The 22391-nt window shown below is 38.5% G+C and overlaps 1 protein-coding gene across 1 annotated transcript in view; it reads right to left on the reverse strand.

The window, feature by feature from the left end:
- Window positions 1–22391, reverse strand: part of LANCL2 (LanC like 2) — an 84243-nt gene that overhangs the window by 21917 nt on the left and 39935 nt on the right. The window contains exons 3-6 of the mRNA XM_025272897.3: window positions 9054–9261; window positions 7664–7811; window positions 6140–6286; window positions 2957–3139 (exon numbers count right to left, since the gene is read on the reverse strand). Of these exons, the coding sequence (XP_025128682.3) occupies window positions 2957–3139; window positions 6140–6286; window positions 7664–7811; window positions 9054–9261 (686 nt within the window). The remainder of the gene's footprint in view (window positions 1–2956; window positions 3140–6139; window positions 6287–7663; window positions 7812–9053; window positions 9262–22391) is intronic.

The raw sequence follows: 22391 nt of genomic DNA on the forward strand, positions 1-22391 counted from the left end.
CGACTGAGCGACTTCACTTTCACTTTTCACTTTCATGCACTGGAGAAGGAAATGGCAGCCCACTCCAGTGTTCTTGCCTGGAGAATCCCAGGGACGGGGGAGCCTGGTGGGCTGCCGTCTCTGGGGTCGCACAGAGTCGGACACGACTGAAGTGACTTAGCAATCCAAACAAGATGGTATTACGATGACAGATAAAGAGGCCAAAATAAATGAATAGCGAGCCCAGATATAAACCTATGCTTACTGGGTAATCGATCTTTGAATTAGTGCCTCTATAGGTACCAAATCAACTGGGGAAATAAGTCTTTGCAATAAACAATGTGGGAACAATCAAACATTCCTACAGTGAGAAAATGAGCCTCAGTCCTTCACACAGTATATAAAACTTAATTTGAGACAATTCTAAATATAAAATCTAAATCCATGAAGCATGTAGGAGAATACTGTCTGTATAACCTGGGAGTGAGTAAAATTTCTTAGACAAGATTCAGAAAGTAATTGCCATTAAAAAAAAAGAAAACAAAACACTGATAAGGTAGACTTCACCAGAATTTGAAACCTGATTCATTAAAAGATACCATACAGAATATTAAATTAGGCTGACTACAGACTGAGAGAAATTATTTCCAAAACATATCTGCAAAAGGGCTTACAACCAGAACATAGGAAGAATTTTTATAACACAATAATAAAAAGATAAAAAATAAAACAATGTGGGAAAAAGATATGCACAGACACTTAACAAAAATATACAGTTAATTAACCCATGAACAATATGGGGGCTGGGGTACCAGCCCCCACCTAGTTGAAAATCCTTGTATAACTTTATGGTGGGCCCTATCTGTATGCCATTCTGTATCCTCATTCAACCCATCGTGGACTGTGTTGTACCACAGTACTGTATTTATTGAAAAAGATTCAAATATAAGTGGCCCCACAAAGCTCAAACCTGTGTTGCTAAAGGTTCAACTGTACGAACAACCCATGAGCACAAGCAAAATTGCTCTATATTATTAATCATCAGGAAAACATAAATCAAAACCAGAATGAAATACCCACCAGAAATGAAGACAATTTTCAACACCAAGAGTTGGCAGAGATGTGCAGCAGCTGGAATTCTCTTACACTGCTGACTGACCGTAAAAATGGTACAGTCCCTTAAGAAAAACTCTAGCAGTGTCTTATTAAACTAAACAAGTCACCTTCTGATCCAGCAATTCCACTCCTAGTTATCACCCCCAAAGAAATGCAAACATATGTCTACAAAAAGGCCTGTACAAGGTAGTAAAATAACCAGAAACAACTGAAAGACAAAGGGATAAACTAATATGTCTAAAACGATGCTTCATATCAGGAAGGTACCAGAATCTTGAGGAAGAAGGAAAAAGTATAGTTTGAAAATAATCTCTCCAGGTGATTCTGACAAATACCACCTAGAAGAAAGATATTCCATGTTAGAAATAATTAACTAACAAATGAGTTTTAGAGAATAATTGATATGAAAACATTTTCTGATGAAAAGTGAAGGTCAAGAGTTGACCATCAAGATGCATTTCTAACAGTTCTACTGTGGAAATTACAGAGCAGGATTGTGGGTACAGGAAGGAAGGGTATGGTTTTTTCACACATTTAGCCCAGAATCAAAGGATAACTTTGATATCACTTTGCTATGACTTACATGGTTTTCTTGGGAACCATATTTACTTTTTCAAATATAACTTTATTTGACCAATGTTAGTATTTGTTTATTAGTGGCTGAGTCCACACAAACTGCTAATGCCCTAAGGCCTAAATGTGTGGTTAGAAGGTGGAAGATTTTGTTACTATAACCTATAATTTACCATAAAGAACTGATCGTAGAACAGTGAAAGTGTTAGTTGCTCAGTCATGTCTGACTCTTTGCAACCCCATGGACTTGCAGTCCACTAGGCTCCTCTGTCCATAAGATTCTCTAGGCAAGAATACTGGAGTGGTAGCCACTGCTTTCTCCAGAAGATCTTCTCAACCCAGTAATCAAAACCAGGTCTCCTGCACTGCAGGCAGATTCTTCACCCTCTAAGCTACCACAGAAACTCACTGATTGTAACTATTCATCAAAATAGCTTCCACTCATGAGGTCCACAAATATCCACAAAGGTAAGTGTTAGGGAATCACTTTCAATTAACAAAATACCTAATACATCACAGAAATAGTATTAACAATCTTGACATTTTTTCCAAGACCATCTAAAATACTACACAATTTCAAATAATACATGTTCATACCAAGAAGAGTATGCCCTATGTGAAATGTGAGTAGCATCTATAGGAGGGACAATCAAACATCAACCATTACAAAGATGCATTAAAAGAAAAAATTTCAAAAGCAATTTTACATGATAATTTCAATTTACATGGTAATTTTAAGTCCAGGAGAGAAATAACAGTATTCTTAACACTGTGCGCAGACAGCTTGAGAGTCTACTACAGTTCATCAGTAAAGGCATTGCCAAATTTCCAATAAAACCCTGTATGTGTGAAAATTTGAACACCATGTCCATCTTTCATAAATAATTTTATAATAATTTTAAATTCAGATTTAAAATTTCCCAAATCATCATCATCATCCTGCAACAAAGGTTTATTCAAGGAAGGAAATGAAATGATGTGAAGTCAAAAAAAAAGCCTTGTGGCTATAATGCTACCTCCTACCTTACTGGTTATTCACACTTATGTCATCTAGGTTTTCTTTTACACATAAATATAATCCCTGTTAAGACACACATACACACTTACAGCTCTAACTATAGTGGTGATGAACAGTGAAATAAGATTTTCTGCTTACTAGTAGAAATATTAGCCCTAAAAGGTTTTTAGTTTGCAAGCAAATGTGATTATCAAGACCAAACCGGAAACTCAGTGGTGAACAGTGTGTGTGTGTGCACATCGGGTGCTAAGGACACGCCTGAGCACTGACCTTGTACGCCTGCATGAGCACGTGGATGACACCGGGGGCACCATGGCACCAATGCACCAGTCGGTCTGTCTCATTGCTTAGTGACGACGGGTAATTCCCAGATCGGAATCTTTTGTGGCGCATATAGTCAATACTAGGTTTCACCATTTCTGTCAAGGTTTCTTGGTCCACTTTTGCTGCTGGCTTTTAAACAAACAAAAAATTTAATTAATTTTTCCATATGTTTTTTTCTTTTTTAACCTATATTGTGGCTAATATAGTTAAGCATCAATTACCTAGAATACTGAGGAACATATAAAACTAGAATTAATTTACCTCTCTGGTTACTTAAGGCCTGGGCAGACTTTTGCATCAATGCTTGCTGAGGCTGCAGATGAAGCTGAAGGCTGTCTGCTGGGGATTCCCTCTTGCTCAGGAGAGGCCTTCAACTGACTGGATGAAGCCCACCCACAGTGCAGAGAACAGACTTCTTTACCAGAAGTCAACCTGTTTGAATGTAAGCATCACCTATACATCCTCACGGAAATACCCAGAATAATGTCTGACAGTGTCTGGGCACCACGGCCCAGTCAGGTTAACACATAAATTGAACCATCACAGACAGCTGGGGACTTTCATATACCTATATCTGCAAATCCTTTATCTGAGCTGTTTCTGCAAGACTTCAATTCCCTGTGTGAGGCGGTGAGGCACCGACAGCCGGGCTGGGGGAAGGCGCCGGGGAGAGGCCGGCTGCGGCCACAGCGAGGTCTCCTTGCTGACGGTGGGAACAGTCATGAAGCCCCGCCTTCAGCTCTGTGCTTCACTTCAGTCTCATCTACACCTGGCTTTCTGGAGTTAAAAGAACTGGGTTTACTCTTTCAGTCTACTTGCTGTTATCTCTAGTCACCTCGCTGTGCAGGGTGATCCCTGCAGAGGCCCAGGTGGGCTCCACAGAGATTTTCAAAGATGCCCTCCTGTGGCCCAGACTCACTCTCCACCTGCATACATGTCTGGCACTGCCTTTGAGGGCACCTTAAATTCCTGAGTGCAGGGCTTAAATTCCTGGCTTGCTTCTTGCTGGCATCCTGTTCCGCAGGCAGCTTGTGCAACCATCCTGTCCTCTCCGGTCGCCTACTGTTTCTCTGTTCCTTCATCTGTTCTCAGTCTACATACTTGTCTAGTGGGGCTACAGAAGTCTCCAAGTCTCATCAAAGAAGCTGGGTGTCAGTTTTCTGCTTTCCTTGATGTTTTGACATGATTTTCAAGAAGAACTGTTCTTTATTCTTCATTGTAAAAGTGGAGTTCGGTTCAAGTGATATTTTGAAAGTTTTTGTGTATGCTGTTCTGTTAGCTGTTCAAATGAAACCACACAGGAGCCCCCGCAGGGTCAGGCTGGCACCACTGGGGAGAGGCATGCACGGCCAGCTTCATGAGACCAGCTCTGGCCCATCACTGCTTAGTGATCCGGAAGAGAACACTGACATCAATTTCTAAATAGCATCCTTTACAAAACAGTGTCTCTACGTTTGTCACTTTAAAAGTAGGTGAGTTGAAAATTTTATGATTTGTGATTCTCTCAAGGAACCCCCTAATCTCTAGCAAAATTAAATACCTAAAACTAAATTATTGGTGATTTTCTTATGATTCAGTCAGTTCAGTTCAGTCGCTCAGTCGTGTCCGACTCTTTGCAACCCTATGAATCACAGCACGCCAGGCCTCCCTGTCCGTTCCCCCTAAAGGTTTTACCACTTTTAGAAAAGGTTCAAAGGCCACTGTTATAAACGTTTTTCTGAGAAAATAGAGAAAAACAGACAATCTACCAACTGTCTAGAACAAAACTGGCATTTTAAAATGAGACATGGAATTCTGGCTGCTTGGGAACATGTCTGAACTAAGACAAAATTCACAAATTGGAATACATAGGTGTTTTACTTTCTACAATGATAACCAAATATACTTAATCATCAGAGAAAGGAGTTCTAGTTCTGGGCAGATAAGAATTTTCTATTTTCCTTTAGTGAGTACCAGCATGATGCAAAAGATAAAAATAAAAAAGGAATTTGTAAGTAAAAATTTTAAAAAGGAATATATGAGCTTTTAATTAAAAAGATCTAAATTCTAATCCATGTTCCTTGACATACTAGCTTTGTAATTTTGAATAAGTTAATAAAGTACTCTGTTATGGGTGTGGTAGAATAAAAAAAGGCTTAATTGGAAAAAAAAAAAAGTACAGCCAGACCTTGTTTTATTGTGCTGCACTTGTCTTTTTAAAAAACTGAAGGTTTATGGCAACTCTGAATCAAACAAGTCTATTGGCACCACTTTTTCCAACAGGATTTGCTCATTTTGTTTCTCTGTGAAACATTTTGGTAATTCTCACAATATTTCAGACTTTTTCATTGTTATTACATTTGATATAGTGATATAGGATCAGTGACCTGTGATGTAACTACTGCAAAAAGATTACCACTCACTGAAGTTTCAGATGATAGTTTAGCATTTTTTAGCAATAAAGTATTTTAAAATTCAGGTATGTACATGTTTTTTAAGGACATAATAGTATTGCACACTTTAAATAGACTATACTATAATGTAAACATAACTTTTACATGCACTGGAAAGCCAAAAAAATGTATGACTTCCTTCATTGTGACATTTGCTTTCCTGCAGCAGTGTGGAACTGAACCTTCGATGTTGCTGAGGTCTGCCCACAGAGGAGGGGCTCACAGGCCATAAGGCTGGAAGCAGGCTGAAGCAGTATTTGGTGCAAGGTCTTCGACTATCTGATGGAAGAGTCAGTACATGATTCAGCAGACAGGGGTGATTCAGAGACAAGATCATAACCACAATAATACTAGTTAAAAATTTTCAACACAACTGATACCAAGTTGGGGTTATTTGAATATGAAAAAGCCTCTGCCCTAGTCTGCATTCTAGAAGCCTTTTCTGCTTCTTGAAGGTTTTCCCCAATTAAAAGAGCAGGGGAAAATGGACAGAAATAAAGTGTGGGCCACAGACACCGTATCCAGCACAAAATTGCACACAGAAGTACTCTCTCTCAGGAGGTCCCTGCTGGAGGATCCATGATTCTTATTTCATTTCAGCCTGCTTGGTTTGTGGTAAAATTTCAGTTCCCATTCTCGGGTCAATCTGGTATTTTATAATGTGGTTAGTACATTGGTATTACAGACTGTCCCTCACCTGCATTAACATGTAGTAGATCCCGGCCATGCCATGGGCTGCTCCAACGTACTGCTTCCTGTGCCACTGATACAGCAGGGGACAGCGCTCCACCTTCTTCTCCTCCTTGGACAAAGCTTTGCCCGATTCAATGATAGCATTGACTACCTACACAGATGATGAGACAGGTAAGTCTAGAAAACTTACATCTAATCTGTCTACTTTAATTAACAATAACAGCATGTCTTTATATACATAGATTACTTAATCTGAAAATCTTTATATACATAGACCACTTAATCTGAAAATGTTTAATCTTTAATACATAGATTACTTAATCTGAAAAGATAAGCACCATTATCTTTATTAATCAATAAATACAGTCAGGGAGAAATCAGAAGACAATCTCAGAGTAGAAAAAGATATTAAGAAGTAGAACTAAGAGATCAAAAGATCTTTGTATGGAGAGTTTATTAGAATCTAGAAAAACTTCCTATAAAAACTATCCTGGACTACTTAGACTCAATATTTTCCCCCAAAAGGCAAGTACAGTTGGCCCTCCATATCTGCTGCGGGTTTCACATCCGTGGATTCAACCAAGCTCTGAAAAATATATTGAGGAAAATATATTCCACAAAGTTCCAAGAAGCAAAACTTGAATTGGTTGCATGGGTCAACTTTTTACATAGCATTTTACATACATACATACAGTACGGTGTTAGGTATGAAAAGTAATCTAGAGATGATTGAAAGTACACAGGAGGATATGCATAGCTTACATGTAAATACTACATTACTTTATTAACAGACTTCAGCATTCTGGCATTTTGGTATCCAGAGGGGGTCCTGGAATCAATCCCCAGCAGGTACTAAGGGATAACTGTACACCCACCAATGCTGGAGGAACTGGCTTTATTTATGAAAGATTACAGCAATGAGTTTGCTGCAGGATTTTAGAATGACTATGTGGCAAAGTAGTATTTAACTGTTTCCTCATATCCTCTCTCCCCTCATACTTTTGGTAACAGGGCTCCAATTTTTAGTGAGACATATCGCCTTAGAGATACAGACGGGGACACAGTCATCTGACGGAGTTGTAGAAGTAGGATGTGCGCACAGGTGAGGTGGGCAACTTCTGGTTCCTCCACGTCCTCACCACCCCCTGGGCTGGGGGCTCTCAGTGCCGTGCAGATAAGGGCATGGCCCAAGAATAAGGCAGAACAAAAGAGAAGCTGGTCCCTAGCCATATTCACCTTGATTGCCTATCAGTTCAGATACCTCATGAAAGAGAAATAAACATTCTCTCTTCTTTAAGCTAGTGTTTGGTTCTAGTAAAAACAGCTGAATTAATACAAACTTAAATTAAAAAACAAAAAACAAAATCCCCAGAAGAAAAAATAAAAGAGCTATTTATTAATTTTATGAGAGGCCTTAGGAAATTACTCTTACCTAGAGGCAGAGTCCAGCCACTACAATAGCTCTATGCTAGCAGACAGGCTGCCTGATGGAGAGGAGAGGACTCCCCAACCCACGGCCCCACAGTACCTCTTTGATAGCTGACTCACACACAGCGCCTGGACCTATCTCCGTGTTCACGTAGAGTAAGGCGTACAGATAACCTGCCCGTCCATAAAGCAGCTCATCAGGAAGGTCTGAATCTCGACAGACGATGGTTCTCTGGAGTTGCAAAAGTCTACCCAACAAGAAAAAGTCTGTTTTCCCAGAGAATGTCTAAAATACCTCTTCCTGAAACTGCAAGTAACCCTATAACTTTAGGAATTATCTGTTATTATTTTTCATTTAAAAGTGATTTTTTAAAATATCAAAAAAGAGGGAAAACAACAAAAACTTCCACTACAAAACCAAACAAAAGCTTCTCTCTCAGATATCAAAATTAATAATAACACATCTTGCTGTTCAAAAGTTCTACATTTACTAATATATCTGAACTTTATAGGAATATATACATATAAGAGAAGATACTCAATTTTGCTTTTTTTTTTATTTTTAAACTTTAAATAATTGTATCAATTTTGAAACCCAGAATTAAAAGAAAGTGATTAGAAATTGTAATAAAAATCTTACTAAAATGTAGCCAGTGGTTGAGAATTAGCTTGAGTCACCCCATCTTTAACTAACATTAACTGACCAGTACATGCCAGACACTTCACTAGACCATGGCAGTGAGCTCTGATTCAAAAGAGAATATAAACCAATATATGCAATAAAAGCTTACATTCTCTGTATTTCATAACAACTGAACCAAAGAATAACTCAGTTATTATAGTGAATCTAAGGCTTATAAGCTAATTTTCATGCACTGAAGGCAACCAAAAATTACTTAGGAAAAAACATGTTTACTATTTTCCCTCAAATTAAGACAAACACATGCTTGGATAGAAAAGGAGCAAACAATCCCAATATTGAGCCCAATCAGGCTCAAGATTAATTTTCAAACCTTTTTCTACTTGAAGAGAACTATTTGCAAGAGCAGGTGAATTAAAAGAGACAATGATGTATAGAACAGTCTTTAGGGCTCTGTGGGAGAGGGAGAGGGTGGGATGATTTGGGAGAATGGCACTGAAACATGTATACTATCATATATGAAACGAGTCGCCAGTCCAGGTTCGATGCACGATATTGGATGCTTGGGGCTGGTGCACTGGGACGACCCAGAGGGATGGTACAGGGAGGGAGGAGGGAGGAGGGTTCAGGATGGGGAACAGGTGTATACCTGTGGCGGATTCATGTTGATATATGGCAAAACCAATACAATATTGTAAAATTAAAAAAAAAAGTGTAAATAAACTGCATTGGATAAATTGCAAAAAAAAAAAAAGAGAGAGAGAGAGAGAAAGTCATTTTCATTTTCTGAGTTTCTTTCAACATCATTACTGAGAATTTAGAAAAAACACTTCCAGTAGTAAAAACTCACTTTGTGATGCATTCCTGGGACTCACAATCACTTTTGAGTTTATGATAAACAACAGCTCCAACGGCCAGGGGCCCAGCATCTCCACAGAGGAAAGTGACCCTTCGGCCATTCAGATTCCGAAGTGTTCTCTTTACGTAATCCAGGGATCGGAGCAAATAGGACTGGTCACATGTGACCCGGTACAACTGCAGGTACAAAAGGGCTATGCCTGGAATAGTCCCCCCACCCCCACAAAAAAAGACAAGCATTATAGCCTTTCCTTTGTATCATCAGGACATTAATTCACAATTACATGAAACTCTTACACAAAGTCTACACTTCTGAAGGGGTAACATTAAAAAAATCACATATGATATGTTTCTTAAAAATGAGGGGGAAAAAAACCCAGGGTAGAAAAAAATTTAGACAAGTTTAAATGGTGCCAATTGCTCTAACACAATGGTTCAGTAACTCCTAGATAAGGGGATGTAAGACTCCCATTCATTCCCCTTCCATTTTCATTTGTCTCAAGGTTATACTTATTTTCCTTTGCTAACTTGGGTCCTCTTCTTCTTAATTCTCATATAATAATGTCCTCCTCCTATATCTTATGCCAAATTACATGACTGCTTTTCTGAATTTTATACCCTCTTCTTTCCAATACCTATTTCTCACAATTTTTAATTTTCTTTAGTGACCAACCAACTAGTTATCCAGCTCATCATTTATGGAAGAGCCACATGATGCAGTTTAAGGTAGTGAATTCACAAGACATAGCTGTCACCTACCCAACTTTCCTATGTTAGATTAAAGAACAGATCTGGTTACTCAAGGGAACCAGAGAGGTGTCTTTTTCTGAAAATCGAAGGAGGATGAACTATATGGCTTCTAAGGAGGCACACATTCCTGGGCTCAGGAAGTCAATGTGACGGCTAAATAATATATCAATCTGTATAAACATGTACCTAATAAAATATACTCAGGAAAAAGTATTTTTAAAAAATGATATGCTGGTCAAAAGGCCAAAAATAAATCTATTAATATTTGAATTGAGGTTCACTAATATTCTGTTCTTTATCTGATATCCTATTTTCACTTTTTATTTTTCATTTTGCTTTTTAAATGTCTCAAAATAGGTAGCTTCTTTCTTCTTTAATTTTGCTATTCAAGATATCCTACTTCCCTTTGAGATTAACTCTTAACACCCACATATATTTTTTGAGAAGTCCTTTTATCATTATCCATTGCTTTTATAAGTCATTGTGTCAAACAGATAGAAAAGGAGCACATTAATAAGCCCTAAAAAGATCCTTCCATATGATTCAATTATGATTTCGAGTGTGTGTTTTCTGTATTCAAAAACTGAAATTATAAACATATAGAAAACAAATTCAATACCAACAAATTTCAAATATAATAATCACTATAAAAGGTTCACCAGTACTTTCTTACTGACTCAGAAACCCCTAAAAATAGGATGACGATCTGGCCAACCTATGAACCTAAAGATCTATGGTTATATATATTCAAACCTTAAGTATTTTAAAGTAAATGATGACAGGCAAAGTATAAAAAAGGAGGTCATCATGACATTCTTCCCCTGAATACTTCAGTATGAAAATCTAAAACATACAAACCTTTTCTTAGAAGCCAAATTAACACTGTAGCTATCAAAAGTAAGATTGAGCTATGCTTATTTTTTTTCTTTTTAGTAAATCTTTACAACAGTTTCGGCACTAGTATTAACCTTGCTTTATAAAACAAGGCAAAGTATTTCTTATTTTCCTGTTCTCTGAAACAGTGTAAGAGTAGCACTGAGATTCCCTGTTCTTTAAAAAACAAAAACACTGACTCTTTTATTGTTTATTGTTCATTTCCTCCAGTTTTATGGAGGTACAATTGACAAAATATGTCCTTTTCATTATAGGGGACTGGAATGCAAAGGTAGGAAGTCAAGAGATACCTGGAGTAACAGACAAATTTGGCCTTGGAATACGGAATGAAGCAGGGAAAAGGCTAATAGAGTTCTGCCAAGAGAACACACTGATCATAGCAAACACCCTCTGCCAACAACACAAGAGACGACTCTACACATGGACATCACCAGATGGTCAACACCAAAATCAGAATGATTATATTCTTTGCAGCCAAAGATGGAGAGGCTCTATACAGTCAGCAAACACAAGACGGGGAGCTGACTGTGGCTCAGATCATGAACTCCTTATTGCCAACTTCAGCCTGAAATTGAAGAAAGTAGGGAAAACCACTAGACCATTCACGTATGACCTAAATCAAAAAAAACCCCTTATGATTATACACTGGAAGTGAGAAATAGATTTAAGGGACTAGATTTGATAGATAGAGTGCCTGATGAACTATGGATGGAGATTCATAACATTGTGCAGGAGACAGGGATCAAGATCATCCCCAAGAAAAAGAAATACAAAAAAGCAAAATGACTGTCTGAAGAGGACTTACAAATAGCTGAAAAAGAAGAGAACCGAAAAGCAAAGGAGAAAAGGAAAGATATAAGCATCTGAATGCAGAGTTCCAAAGAATGGCAAGGAGAGAAAGAAAGCCTTTCTCAGTGATGAGTGCAAAGAAATAAAGGAAAACAACAGAATAGGAAAGACTGGAGATCTCATCAAGAAAATTATACCAAGGGAACATTTCATGCAAAGATGGGCTCAATAAGGACAGAAATGGTATGGACCTAACAGAAGCAGAGGATATTAAGAAGAGGTAGCAAGAATATACAGCAGACCTGTACAAAAAAGATTTTCACGACCCAGATAATACGACAGTGTGATCTCTCACCTAGAGCCAGAATCCTGGAATGTGAAGTGATGGAATTCCACTTGAGCTACTTCAAATCCTGAAAGATGATGCTGTGCAAGTGCTGCACTCAATATGCCAGCAAATTTGGAAAATGCAGCAGTGGCCACAGGACTGGAAAAGCTCAGTTTTCATTCCAATCCCAAAGAAAGGCAATGCCAAAGAATGCTCAAACTGTCACACAATTGCACTCCTCTCACATGCTAGTAAAGTAATGCTCAAAATTCTCCAAGCCAGGATTCAGCAATACGAGAACCGTGAACTTCCAGATGTTCAAGATGCTTTTAGAAAAGGCAGAGGAACCAGAGATCAAATTGCCAACATCTGCTCAATCATCGAAAAAGCAAGAGAGTTCCAGAAAAACATCTATTTTTGCTTTATTGACTATGCCAAAGCCTTTGACTGTGTGGATCACAATAAACTATGGAAAATTCTGAAAGAGATGGGAATACCAGACCACCTGACTTGCCTCTTGAGACACCTGTATGCAGGTCAGGAAGCAACAGTTAGAACTGGACATGGAACAACAGACTGCTTCCAAATAGGAAAAGGAGTACGCCAAGGCTGTATATTGTCACCCTGCTTATTTAACTTATATACAGAGTACCTCATGAGAAACGCCGGACTGGAGGAAACACAAGCTGGAATCAAGATTGCTGGGAGAAATATCAATAACCTCACATATGCAGATGACACAACCCTTATGGCAGAAAGTGAAGAGGAACAAAAGAGTCTCCTGATGAAGGTGAAAGAGGAGAGTGAAAAACTGGCTTAAAGCTCAACATGCAGAAAACTAAGATTATGGCATCTGGTCCCATCACTTCATGGCAAATAGATGGAGAAACAGTGGAAACAGTGGCTGACTGTATTTTTTGGGGCTCCAAAATCACTGTGGATGGTGATTGCAGCCATGAAATTAAGACGCTTACTCCTTAGAAGGAAAGTTATGACCAAACTAGACAGCATATTAAAAAGCAGAGACATTACTTTGCCAACTAAGGTCCATCTAGTCAAGGCTATGGTTTCTCCATTAGTCATGTATGGATGTGAGAGTTGGACTGTGAAGAAAGCTGAGCACCAAAGAGTTGATGCTTTTGAACTGTGGTGTTGGAGGAGACTCTTGAGAGTCCCTTGGACTGCAAGGAGATCCAACCAGTCTATCCTAAAGGAGATCAGTCCTGGGTGTTCATCAGAGGGACTGATGTGAAGCTGAAACTCCAATACTTTGGCCACCTGATGCAGAGAGCTGACTCACTGGAAAAGACGCTGATGCTGGGAAAGATTGGGGGCAGGAGGAGAAGGGGATGACAGAGGATGAGATGGTTGGATGGCATCACTGACACAATGGACATGGGTTTGGGTGGACTCTGGGAGTTGGTGATAGACAGGGAGGCCTGGCGTGCTGCGGTTCATGGGGTCACAAAGAGACGGACACGACTGAGTGACTGAACTGAACTTGTATGTAAGTAGTTTTTTGTTTCCTGCTTCAGAAATTCTGTCTTTCATTTTAGACAGTTTTATTATAATGTGTCTCAGTAAAGTCTTCTTTGATTTGACTCTCTTTGGGAAAGTATAGACATCTTGAACTCTTAATTTCCATCTCTCTTTCCAGATTTTGAAAATTATCAGCAATTATTTCTTTAAATAAGCTTTTGCTTTCCCCTGCGCCCTTATTCCTTCTGTGACTCCTATAATGCATTAGTTGTTTTCTTGATGACATCCCTTAATTCATGTAGGCTATCTTTACTTTTATTCATTCTTTTTACTTTTTTCTCCTCTGACTGGTTAATTACAAATGACCTGCTTCAAAGTTCATAGGTTATTTATTTCTTGTTGATTCATTCCGCTGCTGCTGCTTTCTGCTGCAGCTGTCATGTCATTTGTTTGTATTCTTCAGCTCTAGGCTTCTTTTTTGGTTCTATTATGTATGACCAACCTAGATAGTATATTCAAAAGCAGAGACATTACTTTGCCAACGAAGGTCCGTCTAGTCAAGGCTATGGTTTTCCCTGTGGTCATGTATGGATGTGAGAGTTGGACTGTGAAGAAGGCTGAGCACCAAAGAATTAATGCTTTTGAACTGTGGTGCTGGAGAAGACTCTTGAGAATCCCGTGGACTGCAAGGAGATCCAACCAGTCCATTCTGAAGGAGATCAGCCCTGGGATTTCTTTGGAAGGAATGATGCTAAAGCTGAAACTCCAGTACTTTGGCCACCTCATGCGAAGAGTTGATTCATTGGAAAAGACTCTGATGCTGGGAGGGATTGGGGGCAGGAGGAGAAGGGGACGACAGAGGATGAGATGGCTGGATGGCATCACTGACTCGATGGACGTGAGTCTGAGTGAACTCGGGAGTTGGTGATGGACAGGGAGGCCTGGTGTGCTGAGATTCATGGGGTCGCGAAGAGTCAGACACACTGAGCGACTGAACTGAACTGAACTGATGTATTGTTTTCCTGTTGTTTATGCATTGTTTTGTATTGTTATATGTATTGTTTCCCTGGTTTCATTAAAATGTCTTTCTCCGTTTTCTTGTAGTTCATGAGCTTCTTCAAAAACACTAATTTCAATTCTTTATCAGAGAAACTATAAATCTCCATTTCTTTAGGGGTGGTTACTGGACAGTTATTTTATTATAAAATTCTGAAGTATAAGTGGTATTATGTTTCCTTGATTTTTCATGTTTCTTGAAGTCTTAAGTTGCTGTCTCAGCATCTGAAGATGCAGTCACCTCCTTCAGTCTTTATTGACAGCCTTCAGGAATGAAATGCCTTTGGTCAGCTTTACGAGGGATTCTCAGGCTTTCTCAGAACGTCTCTATGGATATGCCTGCTCCATACTTTTTGTTCCCTGTTAAGGGAGAATTCTTAAGACTGTATGCCTCTCCTAATTCCATAAAGTCCGGCTGAGTGCTGAGTCTCGTGTTTGCTTTTCCTAGGGTAGTTGAGGGCTCCTCAAGTGTGTATGCTTTCTCCCAATCCTGCTGGGTTGAGCCAGCTTTCTGCCCATGCTGAATGTCCACAAAGGTTGCACACACTGCCCCCAGGGGCACACATAAGGTGGGTCAGTGTGTGAGTGTGGAATGCAGCATGTTGGAGGCCCAAGGTTATGGTTATGGGCCAATTTGGGGGGATCCACAGGTGGTGTCCCCAGCGACTCATGGGCAGGCTTCCTGATGGAGTCTGCAAAGTGGTTAGTGGAACTGTGCCCCTGTTGAATTCTGAGCCCTGGCTGCTGTGCTCTCAACCTCTCCTTGCCCTTCAGTTATGCAGATCACCTCTGTATTCTGAAAGGGGTGAGAAAGAAGTGGGTGTCCTCAGTAGCTTCACACAGAGTTGCGGAAGCTGGGCACTCACTCACATGTTCTCACTTTCCTCTGCAGGAGAAATCACAGGCCACGTGTGTCTCTCTTGGCACTGAGCTGTTGAGGATGAGGTGACAGGTGATGTGGGAATTTTCCTCTTACCCTTTTCAATGTGTCCAATCTCAGTTCTGTATTTTTTTCTTTGCTTCAATGATATCGTGTAACTCCTCCATTGGACTCTTGGGTCCCAGAAAGGTGCTCTCATTTGTGTGCAATTATCAAAATCAGTATTCTTTGGGTGGAAGAGGGAAACAGTACAGAACTCATGTTACAGCATTTTTATGTCATTCTCCTTGGGATTTCCTGTTCTTTAACTAAAGTTTGGCAAAATTTCCCAGTGAAGTTTTTGGCCAGGTAGTTGATGACATTCTCAAATTTTTATTTGGAATTTTATCTATTTACACTATTTGTATATACTAATTTATCTATTTGTATCTCTTCCAGTGTCAGGTTTGGTAGATTATGTATTCAGAGAATTATCCATTTCAGTTATATTGTGAAATAAATTTATGTAGTGAAAAGTAGTCATGTTATTCCTAAAATTTCCTGTTTTAAATTTTCCCAATTTTATTGATGTTTCTATGCCTATTCTCCTATCTGCAAAATTCTGTTCCTAATCAATGTTACTCTATGCTCATGTCCATGTTTCCTTGAATCATATCTTAGCTAGTCTTCTAATATAGAAGTCAACAAATTTTTTTTTCCCATAAAAACCTAGATAATAAACTCTAGGTTAGGCCTTGAGGACCACATTCAGTCTCTGTTGGGTATTCTTTTATTTCAAAATTCTAGGAATGTAAATAAAAGCCCTTCTTGGTAACAGGCCTGTGAAAAGGCTGTATCCCAGATTTGGCCCATAAGCCATTGTGTGTAAGCTACCACACTAGCAGAGTCCTCTGCAATGCTCTAAATAAAAATATTTTCTAGGTTCTTCTTATATCTTTTGTTATACTTTATATGTTTGGAGGGTGGTAAGCTAGCTGTATTTAAAATCTTATCTTCATTTTTAACTCCTTGAAAATCTTGTAGGGTGCTGGTGAACCTCTGAATGTGGCCACTTAGAGGTTTAATGCCAAGGTGATTTCCTCCCTGTTGATACTTCTCTCATATACCTCTTCCTCAACTACTGACGTCCCACACCACAGCAGTACATGTGTTACAACTGATGAATTGACACCGATGCATCATTTTCACCAGAAGCCCACCGTTTATACTGCCATACGCTCTTGGTGCTATACATTCTATGGGTTGGGACAAGTGTATAACAAGGTGTGTCCACCACTGTAGACGATCCAGAGCAGCTTCCCTGTCCTAAATATCCTCTGTGCTCTGCCTGTTCACCTGTGCTCCACCTCTAAATGCACTGAAACCAGTAACCACGTCTACTGTCTTCATAGTTACATATTTTCCAGAATACCATATAATTGAAATCATATAGTAGGTAGCCTTTTCAAAGTGTCTTCTAGAAAAAGTAGAAAGTTTTAAGTTTCTTCCATGTCTCTTTCTGGCACACCTCCTTTTAATGCTGATAATACTTCATTGTTTAGACGAACCATTTATTTATCGACTTACTCAATGAAAGACATCTTGGCTACTTCAAACTTGTGGCAACTATGAATATAGTTTGCTATAAACACTCATGGGCAGCTTTTTGGTGGGCTTAAGTTTTCACTTCATTTGGGTAATAAAGAGCACAATTACTGGAACGTGTAGTAAGAGCCATGTTTAGCTTTGTAAAAAATTGCCAAACCATCTTCTAGTATGGCTGACTATTTTGCATTTCCACTAGCAGTAAATCAGAGTTCTGGTTGTTCCACACTGTCACCAGCATTTGGTACTGTCAGTGTTTTGAAATTTGGCAATTCCCCAATGACATGAGATGTTGAACATCTTTTCATATGTTTTCATATGGCTTACTTGCCATCTGTGTATCTTTTTGAGTGAGGTGTCTGCTCATGCATTCTGTCTATTCTATAAGAGGGTTGTTCATTTCCTTATTATTGGGTTTTAAGAGTTTTTTTTGTTTATGCTTGGTAAAAATCCTTTATCAGGTATGTCCTTTGCAATTTTTAAAAAATCTTTATTTTTTTAATTGAAGGATAATTGCTTTACAGAATTTTGTTGTTTTCTGTCAAACCTCAACATGAATCAGCCATAGGACTTTTTCCCGGTCAGTGGCTTATCTTCTCATTGTTTTTCACACAGTAGCTTTTTAAAAAGCCTTATCATTTACAGGGATCTCTCTCACTGTCTCTCTCTCTCTTTTTTCAAATTAAAGCTTTGTGGCACCCTGAATTGAGTAAGTCTGTTAGAGTTACTTTCCCAATAGGATTTGCTCATGTTGTTTCCCAGTATCACATTTTGGCAATTCTCACAATATTTCAAACTCTCTACCAACAAAAGGATAAAGACTCACTGAATGCTTATGTTAGCATTTTTTTTACCAATATTTTAAAATTAAGGTATGTACATTGCTGGTTTTTTTTTTTTTTTTTTGACATGATACTGTTACAAACTTAACAGAGTAAACATAACTTTTATATGCACTGAGAAACCAAAAATGTATGACTCATTTTATTGTGAAACTTGCTTTACTGTGGTAGTCTAGAACTGAACCTACAATATTCCCAGGGTTTTGGCTGTGTTTCTTTCACAGACCACATCTTCAGTGTTGTATGTAAAAAGTCAGGTCCACACCAAAGGCCATCTAGGTTTTCTCCTGTGTTATCTTGAGGAGTCTTATATTTTATGTTCAAGTCCATAATCTATTTTGCTAATTTTTTTTCTTTTGCTAATTCTTTTGAAAGGTATCTAGATTCATTCTGTTGCATGTGGATGCCCAAGTGCTCTAGAACCATTTGTTGAAATGACCATCTTTGCTACACTGCATTGCCTTTGATCCTGTGTTAAATACTGCTAACTATATTTCTGTGGCTCTATGTCTGGGCTCTCTTCTGTTCTTTCACCAGGACTACACTGGTTGATTATTGCAGCTTATGAGTCTTATAGTCTTAAAAGTCTTATAAATCTTAAAGTTAGATAGTGTTAGTTCTCCATCTGTTCTTTTCCTTCAATACTGAGTGGAATATTCTGAGTTTCTTTCCTCTCTATATAAACTTTAGAATCAGTTTGTTGATATTCACAAAATAACTTGTTGGAATTTTGATTGGGACTGCACTGTATCTATAGATCAAACTGGGAAGAAATGACATCTTGACAATATTGAGTCTTCCTATCCAAGAACATGAAATATCTCACTTTAGTTCTCCTTTTGCTATCTTTAATAAAGAGCTTTGTAGTTTACCTCTCACAGATTTTTGTATATATTTTGATAGATTTGTACCTCAGTATTTTGGGGGGATGCTAATGTAAACGGTATTGTGTTCTTTACTTTAAATTTCACATATTCATTGCTGGTATATAAAAAAACAATTTGTAAACTTACTTCATATCCCACAACTTTTCTCTAATTGCTTATTAGTTCCAGAAAATTTTTTTGTTGTTGATTCTGATTTTCTACTTAGAATGGCTATGACATCTGCAAAGACAGTTTTATTTCTTCCTTCCAAATTTGCATACCTTTTATTTCCTTTTTTTTTGTCTTATCACATCAGCTAGAACTTCAAGTATGATGCGGAAAGCAGTGGTGAGCAACATTTTTACCATGTTGCTGATCTTAGCAGGTAAGTTTAAATATTTACCATTAAATATGACATAGTTTTTTTTGTGATGTTCTTAACCAAGTTGAGGATGTTCCCCTCTATTCCGAGTTCACTGAGATGTTTAAATTACAAATAGGCACTGGATTTTGCCAAATGCTTTCTCTGTATTTTACAATGTGATTTTGTTTTCAATTTAATTCCACTCCACTTTCAAATATCACTATAACACTTCTTGGGTAGAGCAAGTATCTTATAATAACAAATTGTTCCTAAATTCATCTTTCTTTCTGTTGTTTCTTACTATTGTTCATTTTACTTATACATAACATATACATGGTAGTATGATCATGCTCAAAATTCTTCAAGTTAGGCTTCAGCAATACATGAATTGAGAACTTCCAGATGTTCAAGATGGGTTTAGAAAAGGCAGAGGAACCACAGAGCAAATTGCCAGCATTCACTGGCTCATGGACAAAGCAAGGGAATTCCAGAAAAACACCTACTTCTGCTTCATTAACTAAACTAAAGACTTTGTATGGATCACAAAAAACTGGAAAATTCTTAGAGATGGGACCTCCTTACCTGTCTCCTGTCTCACTTCTTGCAGATTAATAAGCAACAGTTAGAACTGAACATGGAAAACTGGTTCAAAATTGGGAAAGGAGGACAACAAGGCTGTACATTGTCACCTTGTTTACTTAACTTATATGCAGAGTACATCATGTGAAATGCCAGACTGGAAGAATCATAAGGTAGAACCAAGACTGCTGGGAGAAATATCAACAACCTCAGATGTGCAGATGATCCCACTCCAATGGCATAAAGTATAGAAGAACTGAAGAGCTTCTTGATAAGGGTGAGAGAGTGAAAACGCTGGCTTGGAACTCAGTATTAAAAAAACTAAACTCATGGCATCTGGTCCCAACACTTCATGGCAAATAGAAGGGGGGAAAGTGGAAGCAGTGACAGATTTTATTTTCTTGGGCTCCAAAATCACCAGTGTGAACGGTGACTGCAGAAGGTACTTGCTCCTTTGAAGGAAAGCTATGACAAACCTAGGCAACATATTAAAAAGCAGAGGCATCACTTGGCTGACAAAGGTCCGTATAGTTAAAGCTATGGTTTTTCCAGCAGTCATGTACAGACCTGAGAGTTGGACCATAAAGAACGTTGAGCACTGAAGAATCAAGAATCAATGCTTTCAAATTGTGGTGCTAGAGAAGACTCATGAGAGTCCCCTGGACTGCAAGGACATCAAACCTGTCAATCCTAAAGCAAATCAATTCTCAATATTCATAGGAAGGACTGATGCTGAAGCTCCAATACTTTGGCCACCTGACACAAATGACTCATTGGAAATGACCGATGCTGGGAAAGGTTGAAGGCAAAAGGAGAGGGGGCAGCAGAGAACGAGATGGTTAGATAGTACCACTGACTCAATGGACATGAATCTGAACAAACTCCAGGAGATAGTGGAGGACAAAGGAGGCTGGCGTGCTGCAGTCCACTGGGTCACAAAGAGCTGGACACAACAACATATATATAATCATATATATATATATGTGCATATATATAAAATATATATATGTGCATATAAATATATATATGTGCATATATATAAACATACATATATGCTTATGTAACAAATATATTCATTGCTGTTATTTGAATATATATTAAGTTGGTGCAAAAGTAACTGCAGTTGGTGCAAAAAAGCGGGGTTCAAAAGTGCTTGGTTCAAAAATAATTGCGGTTCATTGATGCAAAAGTCAACCACAATTACTTTTGAACCTCAATTACTTTTGCTCCAACTGCAATTACTTTTGCATCAATCTAATAATTTGATCTGCTAGATCATTTGAGAATAAGAAAAATAAAAATTTTTATTTCACCTTCACTTATTCATATACTAAAGCTCTTCCTTATTTTAGTAACTCCTGGTGACTCAGATGGTAAAGAATCCACCTGCAATGAGGGAGACCTGGGTTCGGTCCCTGACTTGGGAAGATCTCCCAAAGGAGGGCATGGCAACCCACTCCAGTATTCTTGCCTGGAGAATCCCCATGGACAAAGAAGTCCACAGGGTCTCAAAGAGTCAGACAAATCTGAGTGACTAAGCACAGCAACAAGTAGCTAACTAATACCATTTTCCTTCTCACAAAGACTTGGTTTACCATTTCTTGAAAATCAAGTCAAATGGCAATAAATTTCCTGGATTTTTGTTTGAGAAAGTTTTTACACCTCCTTCACTTTTAAGGATAATTTGAAAGGGTACAAAATTCTAGGATTTTTTTTTTTTTTTAAACTCTCAACACTTGAAATATTTCACTCCACTCTTACCTTGCTTACATTGTTGCTGAAAAGAAGTCTGGTGTAATTCTGATCCTTGCTTCTCTATAATAGGGCAGTTTTTTCCTTTATGTTCTTCCAAGAGTTTAAAAAATATATATTATTGGAGTATAGTTGATTTACAGTGTTGTGTTTATTTCAGGTGTACAGCAAAGTGAATCCGTTATACATATACATATATGTATATGTATATACATTTTTCAATTCTTTTCCCATTTAGGTCTTTACAGAGTACTGAATAGGGTTTCCTGTACTATATGTGTGCTCAGTTGCTCAGCTGTGTCCAACTCTTTGTGATCCCATGGACTGTGGCCTGCCAGGCTCCTCTGTCCATGGGATTTCCCAGGCAAGAATGGTGCAGTGGATTGCCATTTTCTTTTTCAGGGGATCTTCCTGACCCAGGGATTGAACCCGCATCTCCTTCATTGGCAGAGGGATGCTTTACCACTGAGCCAGCAGGGAAGCCCTGTGCTATACAGTAGGTGGTTATTAGTTATCTATTTTACATATACTAGTATGTATGTGTCAATCCCACTCTCCCAAATTATCTTTCGCTCCCTGCTTTCCCCACTAGTAACTGGAAGTTTGTTTTCTACATCTGTGACTCTATTTCTATTTCATAAATCAGTTCACTTGTACCCTTTTTTAAGATCCCACATATAAGAGATATACAGTATTTGTCTTTTTCTGCCTGACTTACTTCACTCAGTATGACAATCTCTAGGTCCATAAGTTGCTGCAAATGGCATTATTTCATTCTTTTTCTGAGTAAATTACGTTGTATACTGCCTCCAGGCTCCTCTGTCCATAGAATTCTCCAGGCAAGAATACTGGAATGGGCGGTCATTCCCTTCTCCAGGTGATTTCCCTGACCCAGGGATCAAACCTGGGTTTCCCACATTGCAGGCAGATTCTTTCACTGTCTGAGCTACCAAGGAAGCCCAGATATGCCCCACGTCTTCTTTATCCACCCCTCTGTTGTGGACATTTAGGTTGATTCCATGTCCTGGCTATTATAAGTAGTGCTGTGATGAACACTGGGATGCATGTATCTCTTTCAAGATTTTTTTTACCTTTGGTTTTGTGAAGTTTGGATATTAAATGCCTAGATGCAGGTTTTTGTTCTTTGTTTTTGGTATTTATCCTGTT

The sequence above is a fragment of the Bubalus bubalis genome, chromosome 21, assembly GCF_019923935.1.
Source record: "Bubalus bubalis isolate 160015118507 breed Murrah chromosome 21, NDDB_SH_1, whole genome shotgun sequence".
Lineage (NCBI taxonomy): Eukaryota > Metazoa > Chordata > Mammalia > Artiodactyla > Bovidae > Bubalus > Bubalus bubalis.